This window comes from Acartia tonsa, chromosome 13, assembly GCF_053477335.1.
Source record: "Acartia tonsa isolate MP-2025a chromosome 13, ASM5347733v1, whole genome shotgun sequence".
NCBI lineage: Eukaryota > Metazoa > Arthropoda > Copepoda > Calanoida > Acartiidae > Acartia > Acartia tonsa.
The window spans coordinates 33,011,234-33,025,240 of NC_137272.1; the positions used below are offsets into that span (position 1 = coordinate 33,011,234).

The window sequence follows — 14,007 nt, forward strand, 5'->3', positions numbered from 1 at the left end:
TTGGTACCAATAAAAACCTACCCCTAGACATGTCACAAGCCCTATCTACTCTTCATACTCTTAGCCGCTCCCAGCCATTTTCAGCCAGTTCTAGCCATTTAGCAGCTGGTACAAGAAATTTTAAAAATGGATATTTAAAGCAAAAATATGTTTTAAAAAGTTGATTCCTATGTAATTAATGATAGTTTTGCCCTGAATATAGCCCAAAAACGGCTAAACGACTAAGCCGCCAGCTGTTAGCCATCACTTTTCCAACTTTTTGTTTCATTTTGGGAAAATAGATATACCAAGGATTACTCATGCCAAGTTTTGTAACGAAATTCGAATTCTAAGTGCAATTTGCGCATTGATTACGAGATGGTTGCATTAACCCCCCCCCCCCCCTTAAACTTGAATTAATTCCTTTAATGATCTTGATAGATATATGTTTATAACTTTTAATATATTTTACAATAGTGCTCAAAGTTAATGTTGGGAGGGAGATATATCCCAATCCTCTTTTTATAAAAAAATTTTGAAATGTAATAAATTTCTTATGTAAAGTAGTTTTGATAAAATCTTAATAAAATAACCCTTGATTTTAGTTTAAGGGGGCTGTTAAAAGTCATAAGTGGGGTGTCAAAAAATTTAGTTGTTAATAAATTAATGGAATATAACCTGATATTATAAATTTGAAACATATTTTTGATATACAAAGAGATTTAAGGAACATGTATTACGCTTTTTTTCATAGAAGAAATTGAATAATTTTTTATTTGTTTTTTTCAACACAAGGTTATTTGTGTATCTCTTGGTGCAAGATACCACCATATTATTAGTTAAATCTAATTTTTTATAAATTAAGTGAATCAGTCTGTTAGACCAAGGGTAGAAACTCAGCAGATAGACAGACAGACAGGCAAGAAGAATTATCAAAGTTTGACTATAATAGACAATTAATTACATAAAATCCAATAGAGAACCTGTGAATGATCAGACAGACGGAGGGATAGACAGACGGACAGACAGAGGGACAGGTAAATAGTAATAGACAGTCTTTGAGGCATTAACAAATTACAATTAGGCTATGCTAGATGATTCATTGAAATCCAAAAGAGAGGCAGTTAGACAGATAGACAGACAAGTGGTGGGACAGACAGACAAAAGGACAGACAGACAGAGGGACAGACAGACAGACAGACAAATGGGTATTGCCTAAAAACAGTTTGGCTGCAATATGAATCATTAAAACCCACAATAGAAAAGAAATTTACAATAGTTTCTTTTTTCGATACTCAAGGCCCCCCCCCCCCCTCCCCCACTCAAAGGGGTTTATTATTTCTGAAAATCAATGAGTGACTTCTCAGCATAATAAAATTGAATATACTTTTTATTTCATCAATTTATCTTAAATAGAACGAAAGTTATAATCATTTTATTGTCTACAAGAAATATGCTTTGAGTAAAAATCAACCTAATTGTCAGTAAAAACGTTATATTTATGCATATTTACACAGTAAATAAATTTTAAAATTGTATTTTATTGTAATGAATAACTTAAGGGGGTTGTATGAATTATCAAAAACCTAAAAAAAACTAATTTAATTAAATTAGTCCAAGTAATGATTGATTTAGTAAAGCACATATGAATATGTTGTCAATTTCCTATCAGAGTCGCAGTGCAGAATTGTTACTTACAAATATAAGTATGCCCTTAAACAGTATTCTGTTTTTAAGTAGTTTTGCAACAAATACTCTTATATTATACTCTGATAGCTAGGAATTTAAGTTACATCTAATATCATTGACTCTTGGAATTATCTAATGGCATATACTCTAAACACTTTAATAGCTTTGAATATAAGAGCACTCTTATAGCATACTCTCTATTAGCATTACATGTGTAATGCATTATATACAGACAGATAGATATTGTGAGGGATCCTACACTTTATAACACCTTGTTTTGCATGGTAAAAATTTTTTAATAGTTGTTAAAATAACTTGAATATGATCATGTTTAAAAATGCTGAAATTATAGTTATATTTAAGCTAGAAAAATGATAAACATACCTATAGAAGCGTTAAATAATTCTCTTTTTAATTATATAAATATTTTTTAGAAACAAGAACAAGAACAATGCATAGCAGTGCAAAATATAAATTGATATTTTTTTCTCCAAAATTCAATTCCTTCTGGTGATGTTATAAATGGTCCTACCCCAAACGTAAGAGTCCCAAACGTCAGAGTGGACAAACGCAAGAGTCCCAAACGCAAGAGTCCCAAACGTCAGAGTGGACAAACGTCAGAGTGGGACAAACGTCGGAGTGGACAAAGGTCAGAGTGAACATTGCTTAAGTAAAACATCAGAGTCTATGCTATTTTAATTATATGACAAAAAATCTTATAAAAAATTATCAAACTCAGCACCCTGGCCTACCTAGCCGCAGCGCTCGGCCCCCTAGCCTGCCTAGCCGCGGGCGCTCGGCCCCCTAGCCTATAACCTAACCTAACCTAATCATAAAGAAAATGACTCTGGCTGCAGCACTCAGCACCCTGGCCTACCTAGCCGCAGCGCTCGGCCCCCTAGCCTGCCTAGCCGCGGGCGCTCGGCCCCCTAGCCTATAACCTAACCTAACCTAATTATAAAGAAAATATTGTGCTTGTCCAGAGTCATTGTTATGTTTTTATATGGTAATGATTATAAAATCGAGACTCATACGTTTTACTTATAAAATGTCCACTCTGACGTTTGTCCCAAAAATCCTGCGTTTGTCCACTCTGACGTTTGTCCCACTCTGACGTTTGTCCCACTCTGACGTTTGTCCCACTCTGACGTTTGGGACTCTTGCGTTTGTCCACTCTGATGTTTTTCCACTCTGACGTTTGGGACTCTTACGTTTGTCGTGGAACCTTATAAATAATATATCAAAAGTCAAATTTTGGTGGATGTTATATGGATATATAAAGCTTCTTTACAGCCAAAAATTTTGGAGAAAAAAAATATCATTTATGGAGTAACAACAAAAGTGGGTTAATCACAAAACCTCGATTTTTTAGTCAACTGTTCTAAAAACAACCAAGTAATTACCTGTACATTATAAAGCAATGCCAAGCGATTAAAATGAGGTATTAAGCACTTTCTAACTCCAAAAAATGATTGTTTTAGAGCAAAAATTAGTTTAACATTTTTGGTGACTCAATTTTGAAATTTGATTTGTTGCAAGAGAAAAATATCAAAAAAACATACTTTTTTTTATCTCAGAGGCAAATTAATGGTACCAATATATTCGCAAATGTCTTATATACAGTTTAATACACTTTTAAGTCCATTATTTTTGGGGCTTTGAGTGAACGTCGAATAAGGTTGGTTTTATCTCTTTAGTAGATTAAAATTGGTGGTTAAACGTTTGCACACTCAACTTAATTATCCCACCAATCAAAATTCACTTCAGTCCCCAAGGTTTTTAAGCGAACGAATAAGAAAACTTTATTATAAAACTTTGGGGACTACTAATGACTACCTACCTACTTAAATATTTTTTTACTCTAAGGTACAAAAGAAGATGTTTGGAGCGGGGGAGAAGAAAGTCTTTTTAGAGTTTTGTACAGGTATTTAAAAGTGAGGATACTCTGTAATTCACTTTGTCCGTCCGTAAGAAAAGCTATGGGAGAAATGTGATATTCTTTGCTGCTATTGAAGATAGACGGTCGTAATATTGGGCGATGAAACCCTCTCTTTCTAAACATCTGCTCTTTAGCTCTTTTTGTATGTTTTGTCCTTCTTGTTTTAGAGTTTTATACAGGTATTTAAAAGCGAAGCTACTCTGTAATTCACTTTGTCTGTCCGCCTGTCCGTAATGCTATGGAGGAGATGTGATTTTCTTGGCTATTCAAGATAGACGATGAAACCCTATCTCTCTTTCTAAACATCTGCTCTATGCAACTCATTGTCCGTTTGTCCATGTTTATCATTAGTAAAAATCGAAGCTACTCTGTAATTCACTTAGTCTGTCCGTCCGTCCCTGATGCTACGGGAGAAATGTGATTTTCTAGGCTATTGAAGATAGAAGGCTGTAATTATTGGTGATGATTCCCTGTATATTTTCCCTATTTCTGAACATCTGCTCTATAACTCTTATTGTTCGTTTGTCCATCCTTGATTTTTGTGCTTCGCTTCATATGGATGTTGTCATACTTGTTAATTGTTATTTTAACAGGATGACAAAATCAATTAATAAACAATAAATTTGTGTTTTCGAATTTTTTGATCTGTCATTTTTCATGAATCGTTCGGTAACGAAAAGATGGTATACACCCACAATTATTATAAACAAAATTGGGGTACAGTCCCTTTTCGTAACATCGCACCTTATGGGGCGATTTTTCGTATTTTTCACATTAGCTTTCTTCTATTTCTAGCCCCTGCGTGGGGCTCTAACCCTGCGGGGCCAATCACCTAACCCAATATAACCTAACCTAGCCTAAAAAACCTATAAAAAGCCATTTTAAAAATACGACGCATCGCCCCTTATGTGGCGATGTTACAAAAGGAATATTCCCCAAAATTGTCATGTCTGTAAATTTGAATTATTGGTGGAAAAGTTTGAAAACTGCCAGAATTAATATTCAAGTCCTCAAACTTTTAGGCTAACGGATGAGAGAATGTATAAATAAATTAAAATATGATGACTGGTATGTTTAATTTATAGTCCATTGTCTCCTCCCTCCTTGGTTATTATTAGAAACTAATAAAATAATGTATTGTTTTTTAGAGTGTTTCCCGGCAACTACTGCGCCATTGCTCAAATGATGGTTACAAAGTTATGTAAACAGGTATTATACTTGTCCTTGTTATTAGCATAGCTGATCTATAGTGTGAAGCAGGGAGGGTATGCACAGATCTAAAGGAATAAGACAAATAAATTGATATACGTTGAATATACATCACTAATGATGCTACACAAAATTACCACTTCTGTAGATTGAAATTAATGATTGAAACCTTTGAACACTCAACGTAATTAATCAACCAATCAAAATACATTAAAAGACCACAAAGTTGTTAGGCCAATGAATAAGAATTAAAGAATTGAAGATAATTAAAACATTGGGGACTGGTGCAACTCAGAGAGAGAGGGGAAAAGGGCTTATTATTACACTAGTCCCCAAAGTTTTATACTCACCTTTTCTTATTCGTTAGCTTAACACTGCGGACTTTATGAATTTTGATCGGTTGATTATATTTAGTGTTCAATCATTTGAACCACTAATTTTAATCTACATAAGGGGATGTGTATCATTATTGGGATGTACATCAATTTATCGGCAATTCTGTGCAGGTATATGAGAGAGCTGCTCAAGAGAAAGATTATTTGGACACAGAATCTCAAAAAGAATACACTCCACCCAAAAAGAAGAAAAAGAAAAATCAACAGCGAATGTGGTAAGTTGTTTTCCAGTGTATGGCTTTTAAACCGATTAGTATCCGCTGGATTAGAACTAATTCAAAGACAATCTGAAAAATCATGTATAGTATCGTCTTACATGCATTTTTCTACGAAAAATGAAATAAAATTTCGATTTCCATATATATCTATATTGGTCATATAAATAGAAGTTGATGAGTAAGTTAAATGGGTATCATGCCTTTTCTTAAATTAACCACTTTTTAAGGGGAGAGGCTTCCCTAAAAGAATAGAATGTATGAAACTTGGAACACTACTTACTGTTTCAAATTATCATCTACAATCCATACCTATTCAAGAATATTATTTGTTAGGTCGAATCATTGCAAGAAGATCCAATTGAAGAAGGACAATGGACCAGATCCTGTACATAACTACTTTCCATGTGACCATCCAGGACAGGTAAATGCAAGTGTGTGTGTTTGTGTGTGTGTTGTGCGAGTGTATGTGTGTGTGAAGGACAATGGACCAGATCCTGTTCATAACTACTTTCCATGTGACCATCCAGGACAGGTAAATGCAAGTGTGTGTGTGGGTGTGTGTGTGTGCGAGTGTATGTGTGTGTGAAGGACATTGGACCAGATCCTGTTCATAACTACTTTCCTTGTGACCATCCAGGACAGGTAAATACAAGTGTGTGTGTGTGTGTGTGTGCGAGTGCGAGTGTGAGTGTGTGTGAAGGACAATGGACCAGATCCTGTACATAACTACTTTCCATGTGACCACCAAGGACAGGTAAATAAAAGTATGTGTGTGTGTGTATGTGTGGGTGTGTGTGAAGGACAATGTACCCGATCCTGTTCATAACTACTTTCCATGTGACCATCCAGGACAGGTAAATGCAAGTGTGTGTGTGTGTATGTGTGTAAAGGACAAAGGACCAGATCCTGTTCATAACTACTTTCCATGTGACTATTCAGGACAGGTAAATACAAGTGTGTATGTGTCTTTGTGTGTTGTGCGAGTTTGAGTGTGTGTGAAGGACAATGGACCAGATCCTGTACATAACTACTTTCCTTGTGACCATCCAGGACAGGTAAATACAAGTGTGTGTGTGTCTTTAGGTGTGTGCGAGTGTGAGTGTGTGTGAAGGACAATGGACCAGATCCTGTTCATAACTACTTACCATGTGACCATCCAGGACAGGTAAATAAGGTAAATACAAGTGTGTGTGTTTATGTTTCCCCTCGAAATGCATACTTCTACGAGTACTTTTCCTTCCATCTGAAAATTTCTATTATCAAAAAAACAAAATTCTTCTTTGTAACTTGAAAATTTTAATGGGTTGGGGGTGTAAATTTGATTTATGTTATTGTCTAGTTGCTTAGTCATTTATTTATATTGTATATTTGTTTCTAATTTAGTCTTGTGATGATACCTGTCCTTGTGTGAAGGCCACAAACTTTTGCGAGAAGTTTTGTTTATGTTCTTCTGACTGTACAAATCGGTTTCCTGGGTGCAGGTATCTATCAATCTTAATCTATCTTTTATTATACTTTCTAGCCGTCTCTTTGTAAAAAGTTTTGTTTGCGTCTATATAATTGTATTGCAATGTACAGATTGGCCCTATTTACAAAGCAGTGCAGTTTAGCTATGTGTATGTTTCCTAGTGATTGGAGAATTTGTAATCTGTTACTTTCTATCATATCCATCTATTTTTTTTGTCAGAGTATGCCATGATTAAATCACGCAACCTCTGTATCTAGATGTAAAGAACAGTGTACTACGAAGCAATGTCCGTGCTTCCTGGCAATTTGAGAGTGGATTCTTGATATTTAGTCGCAATATGTCATGTTTAATCACGAAATCTCTGTATCTAGATGTAAATCACAGTGTACTACTAAGCAATGTCCCTGCTTCCTAGCCATTAGAGAGCGTTTTCTATCCATCTTTTATTCAGTCGCAATTTGTCATGATTTAATCACGCAACCTCTGTATCTAGATGTAAAGCACAATGTACTACTAAGCAATGTCCCTGCTTCCTAACAATTTGAGTGTATTCTTTTAATTTAGTCGCAATATGTCATGATTTAATCACCCAACCTCTGCATCTAGATGTAAAGCACAGTGTACTTCAAAGCAATGTCCTTGTTTCCTGGCAATTTGAGAGTGTATTCTTTTGATTTAGTCGCAATATGACATGATTAAATCACGCAACCTCTGTATCTAGATGTAAAGCACAGTGTACTACAAAGCAATGTCCGTGCTTCCTTGCGGTCAGAGAGTGTGACCCCGACCTGTGCACGCTGTGTGGGGCTGATCAGTATGATGTATCAAAGATTTCGTGTAGAAATGTTATGGTAAGTTATTTTTAATTGGTCTATGAAAGTAACGGGATCTCTCTGTCTGTACCAAAGGATCTCCGTTACCGCTGAACCGTTATGGTTATCCTTTTAAAGTGTAGCTCCTTATAGCTCCTGGGAAGGTATATAACTATTTTGGGGGAGGTTGCCGACACCCTTCCAAGAGAAATCGCTCCTCATAGCTCCTGAGAAGATATATAACTATTTTAGGGGAGGTTATCAACACCCTTCCAAGAGAAATCGCTCTTGGAATCCTTGAGGCATAGCCTCTAATGGAAAATAAATTATAATTCACAACATTCATTCAAAATAGAAGTTAAAAAATACATTTCTTTACGAGATCCTAAAGATACTTTTCATTTGCTTATTGAAAATTTAATATTCATCTTATTTATAAATATTTTATTTTATAAAAAATGTATTTTGTAGATTAAACTGAAGTAAAAACTATTAAACAAAAACAGTTTATGCTGAGAATATCCAAACAATACTCTTATTTATTTACTAAGAACTTTAGAAGTTTGTTTGTTTATTTTAGACAAACAAAAGTAAATGGTTTTCTCTCAAAACTGCATTAGAAATTGCTTCATTTATTGCATATATGTACAAAAGCTATGAAAACTATTAAAATTTTAAATAAGTTTTAACTGGCGGAAAATTAAAATGGATAGTTGCATGAAGTGCATTTAACAAGTTTGATTGCAAATATAAGTTACATGAATACCATTTACATATAATTTTGTATTACAATAAATAGCAATTAATTTGGCACCACCAAAATAGTCATCATGCTGTTTTGGGGGAAACAGGATAGCCATTTATGCTGCATATATCCAAAAAATATGATTTTCAAGTCTTGATTTTAAAACTACCCGGTAGAAAATTGAAATGTTCAAAATATGTAGTTTAAACTAATGAACTGAAAAAAATATGTAGTTCACTAAATTCAAGTTAACTACTTTATAACAATTTTCTTTTATTAAATATCCCTCCTTGATTTTTAAAAACTTAGTGTAATATGCTGCTCTTTTCTAATAGCCAACTTTCTATATTTTAGATTTTAGGTTATTTTGAATAAACATACTTTTTAAAGAGTTATCATTCTTCAACTTGAATTTTTTTCAAAAAACCGACATTTTCTATTTAATATTTGATGTTTTAATATTCAAAAGAAATATACGGTACTATTTTCTTTTTAAAAGGATGACAACATCTATAAAAGCGAAGCTCTGAATGGTAGGACAAAGTAACATTGACATTTGAAGAGTGTCAGAACTGAATAATGCATAAGTCTAAACAAAATGGTAAGTAAATTTGTTGCAAAACTTCTTAAATACATTATACTATTTAAGGACATTCTTACATTTGAAGGACTTGATTACTAAGATGCTTCGCATATAACATTGTATATTGTGGTAATAGGAAGCTACTTTTTTTATGGATGTTGTCATCCTTGTTATTCTATATTGATTTTTAATGTATTTTTTGTTCTGAATTTACTGCTTTTGACACTTAATAATAGAGGTGAGGGCCTTGTTATAATGTAACGCTTATTTTATTACATTACTCCAATGAACTTTAAAATATTGAAATATTCGTCACTTGACCCTCTTTGAATGTTATAATTTTCAAATTAGTGTAGAACAATAAAGTTATGTTTTTAAAGTGTCAAGGTTTTTGCATAGCTACAGTATTTTTTATTACTATTAAAAAAATTCTGCCTTTGCTTCTTTTAAAAACATATCCAATGTGCGCTGTGAATTCCTTAAGTGTTTCTTATTTGCAAAAACATAATTGCAAATAGATATAAGGCTGTAATGGTAAGATTGAAACCAAGAAATTATGCATTAGTTGCTGTTGTGATAAATAATATTTATTATTCTTATAATTTCTTAATGGGATTTGTCTTACTAGCGGCAATGCCCCTGGAGGCCTATATGGGCCCTCGAGGAAGGAAGTCGACCCCCCCCCCTCCTTCTTTTAACTGTAGTTTAAAAAATGAATGAAAAATTTGGGGATAATTTTTTCTTGGGGCGATTTCTCTTAGAAGGGTGGTGATATTCTCCCCCAAAATAGTCATAAACCTTCCCAGGACCTATGAGAAGTTACCCTGTAAAGGAGAGCCATATCGGTTAAGTGGTTAGTGAGATCCTTAGGTACACACACACAGATCCTTTTACTTTATTAAAAGGACTAGCGGCTTCGCCCTAGCCTCTAGGGGCTTTGCCCCAAGAGGTATAATTACATTTTCTATTACTTACCCAGCAGAACGGATCGCAAATTTTCGCACCTACCCAGAAGGAAAACATTTTCTCGATTAAATAACGAATTTGCAAAATTCGTAAAAAAAATAGTCTAATGTGTTCTCAAGAAAATTACTACTGGTGCTGCTCATAGTCTAATGTGTTCTCAAGAAAATTATTTTTTTTTTTTTTGGGGGGGGGGTGGGGTAAATTTTCATTTTTGGGAGGGTTGGGGGTGTCCCACCCCCCAAGAAAATAGCTTAAAACCACCACAGGACCGATAGGTAGATACCCTGAAGAGTAGAATCCGATCGATTCAGTGGTTACCGAGATCTTAAGGGACGGACAGACAGACATCGTTCTACTTTGTATTATAATCCAACGAATAAGAAAATGTTATTATGAAACTTTGGGGACTAGTGTAATTAACAACCCAATGTCCCCAACCTCCCTGATATGTTGAGAAGTTTGAGTTGTTAAAGTTTTATTTGTCTTGCTTTACTACAAATTGTATCATGAAAATACAAAATTGGTGATATTATTATGAAAACTACATTATGCAAATCAGGGAAAAAGGAACAATGGACTGAACACACGTACCCATAATGATCTGATTCGTTGGCTCAAAACTTTGGTTACTTGTGAATTGTGATTGTTCTAGTAATGGACCAATGGTGTCCAAACTTTTCAATCAATAATTTTTTATCTATAGAAGGGAGAATTTTGTCCTTCGTCATTGAGGATGTACATTAATTTGTAAATAACAAATTCAGAAACTAAAAACGAATATTCTTCATAATGATGTGATTTTTTTTTCAGGTACAACGAGGCCTTGGTAAGAAGTTGTTTATGGCGCCCTCAGATGTCGCCGGTTGGGGAATTTTTATCAAGGAATTTAGAAAATATATCCAGATTTAATTTACTTGTTAAAAAAATATATTAATGTTTGTCTGTCCATTAATTAAGATATTACTATTTTTGATAATCAATTTTAGTTCATTTTGAAAAAAAGGCACACCTACCTATAAGGTTATATGGTTTTACTTTTTTCACCAATTAAAATTTTGTTGATGCTTTCTTGCCAGTTGTAAGGCCCAAGGGCCATCCAAAACAGAGGCTTTGTGCTTATTTTATCGGTTTTTCATCCAAAAGCATAACGAAATACTAGTAAATAGTTCTTCAGTAAGTAGATGTCTTTGAGCAAATATAGAATGTGGATTATGGGTTTCTTTTTTTATGAAAGAGAATTTTTATATTTTAAAGTTAGTATGTTTTTAACCTATTTTTTTTAAATGCACTATTCTAAGACAAGAAGATAAATTTCGATTTTAGCAATCATTTTTAATTCATTTTGTCTCTTGTAAAAGTGAATCAAGTAATATTAGCTTGGTCGTTTTATAGGGAATTTTTAATACTTTTAGCTAAATTTAAAAAATAATTTCTAGTATTTCTATGAAGTTTATGTGTCTTTACACGAAGGGATAGTAATCTTTTTTTAAATCCTAAATAGGCATCAGTATATATAAAACTAATCTTCTTAGTTTTTTTAAATTACGTATTCATGTATCTATCTATAATACTATTGTCTATGTTTCTATCTTTTATATCCAAAAGAATTACAAGCTCGTTATTTTACTCTTATTGAAGCTATGAGTTGAGATTTATCTAGTTTTATTACTCAGACATTGTTTCTAGAAACCCGTGAAAAATTTCCTGGATTTTTTTACCGTTTTGAGACGTTTAAGTAACAAATGTCAGGGGTCTAAAAGGATTAGACAATGACCGGTAAATTGATGTACATCCCCAATGATAATACACTAAACTTACCGATTCTGTTGTTTACAACTCAACTCAATGCACCAACTAATCAAAATTCGTTAAAAGACCCAAAATTTGTTCATTATAAGACTTTGGGGACTAGAGTAATAAAAAGCCCAATGTCCCCTCCCTTCCTGAACAAATGTTCTACTTTTCTACCGAAACTTTGGTCAAGTTCTCTATTATTTTGCCCTATGTTTTTAGCAGTAATTTTTATTTTGCTGTGTATCAACAAAAACTTATTACGTCTCTTCTTTATATATGAACGTTTTTATATACTTTCTAAATTATTTTTTAAGAAAATAAATAGCCCTCGGGAAATCTTCTAATGTTTGCTTTAGATAAACTTCATATGTAATTCTTTGAATTTGGACACAAATTTCAATTTAAAATTAATAATAAAAATGTAACTTTACATTTAATGCTTCTTTGACTTCGTTAAAACATGTGACTATACACAAATAGCAATTGGACGACTTTTTTTTCTAATAGCCACTTTGCAACAATCGTATAAAGAGAGTGAGAGAATGGGTAATAGAAAACCTTAAATCATCCCAATACATTTATAAAGCTTCCCTAAAGAGCATCACTCAGTCAGTCCAATCATTGAGACAAAAAGCTTGTCATATTATTATTATTTCCAAAATATCAATATCACAAGAACATCTATATTCATTATTGGCATAGCGATATTCATTCATTTATCTTCCCTTTATATTCTGCAGTTTTGTACTATGGTAACTAACTTTGTTGCAAGTCACTGTAATAGATTCTAGAAGAAATGAATCATTCAGGTTATAATCTCATATTAGATTAAGAGGTACACTTTTTCAGAGAGAGAGGGCTGTCTATTACACTAGTCCCCAAAGTTTTAAAATAACGTTTTCTTATTCGTTTGCTTAACAACTTTGGGGACTTTTCCTCAATTTTGATGGGTTGGTTTATTAAGTTGAGTATTCAAACGTTACAACCACTAATTTTCATAAATTGTAATCTAAATTATTACTTCTAATTACATAGTACGTTTGTCAAAAAAACAGATTTCTAAAAATTTGCTTTGATAAGTTTATTTCTTATTTTTACACACACTTTCATCAATTTGATAGGATGTTTTTGACATGTTGTTTTTTAAATATAGTTTTTATAAAAATATATGACGTCAGTGGTAATGGTGGTTTTACAAAGATAAAATTAAATCAATAATTAAGAATAAATTGAGATAGAAGTTAAATATGTCCTCTCCCTCCCTCTACTTAAAAATAGAATCAGTAAAAGATTTATCCTCCATGGTCAAATCCCTGTCCCCATGGGTTTATGATCCTTTAGGTTGTAAACTTGTTATTAGATTTCATTTTGTATTTGGAGTTTGTCTTTATTTACGCTTGGAGGAGTTTTACTTTAGTATCACTCATATAGTTCATAGTAGGAAAGGAAGGAACATTGGACTGTTTATTACACTAGTCCCCAAAGTTTTATGATAACGTTTTCATAATCGTTGGCCTAACAACATTGGAGACTTTAAATGAATTTTTATTAGTTGGCTCATTAAGTTGAGAGTCCAAACGTTTCAAACACTAATTGTAATTTACAGTGGTGGTAATTTTATGTATCAACATTTGGGATGTACATCAACTTATCGGCCATTTTCTTATCCCTTTAGATCCCTGATCACTCATATCGTTCATAGATATAAACTTTTAGTTAAGATTTTTATTTTTCTATATTTTTGAGAATTATTGATAGAAAAATTTGTTGGAACTAACAATTTTACTTTGTTACTAAGCTCCTCTATAATTCACCTTGTCCGTCCGTCAGTTAGTCCGTATTGCAATTGGGGAGGTGTGATTTTCCCGGCTGCTACCTAAGATAGATTGTAAGAGGCTAATCACCTGTTTTTAGATCATTAATAGGTTATGGATGCAGTCATCCTTGTTAATCTTTAAACCATAAATAGTAAAAGGCTAATCACATGTTAATAGGTCATTGGTTATACCTTTCCTTACTTTTAAGGACGTACATATAGTATAGTTATAGAGTATTTGTGCTACAGATTATTTTTAAATGCTTTCAGCTGAAAACTAGATAGCTTGCAGCCAAATAAACATTTTACAATCATTGCATTGGTTATAGATATTTTTATTAGGTCCAAAACTTGAAATATTTACAGTGAAGAAAATTACTTTAGGGTTTTTTTT

General features: G+C 33.1%; 1 protein-coding gene across 2 annotated transcripts in view; it reads left to right on the plus strand.

Annotated features, from left to right (window-relative positions):
• The window catches only part of E(z) (histone-lysine N-methyltransferase E(z)), a 50,950-nt gene that overhangs the window by 28,092 nt on the left and 8,851 nt on the right, over positions 1 to 14,007 (plus strand). For both annotated transcript variants that reach the window (XR_013885046.1, XM_080180542.1), the window contains exons 17-23: positions 3,535 to 3,592; positions 4,756 to 4,816; positions 5,323 to 5,426; positions 5,763 to 5,850; positions 6,813 to 6,910; positions 7,619 to 7,748; positions 10,814 to 10,883. Coding sequence is in view for 1 of the 2 variants with exons in the window: in XM_080180542.1 (XP_080036668.1) it covers positions 3,535 to 3,592; positions 4,756 to 4,816; positions 5,323 to 5,426; positions 5,763 to 5,850; positions 6,813 to 6,910; positions 7,619 to 7,748; positions 10,814 to 10,883 (609 nt within the window). In the remaining variant the exon portion in view is untranslated. The remainder of the gene's footprint in view (positions 1 to 3,534; positions 3,593 to 4,755; positions 4,817 to 5,322; positions 5,427 to 5,762; positions 5,851 to 6,812; positions 6,911 to 7,618; positions 7,749 to 10,813; positions 10,884 to 14,007) is intronic.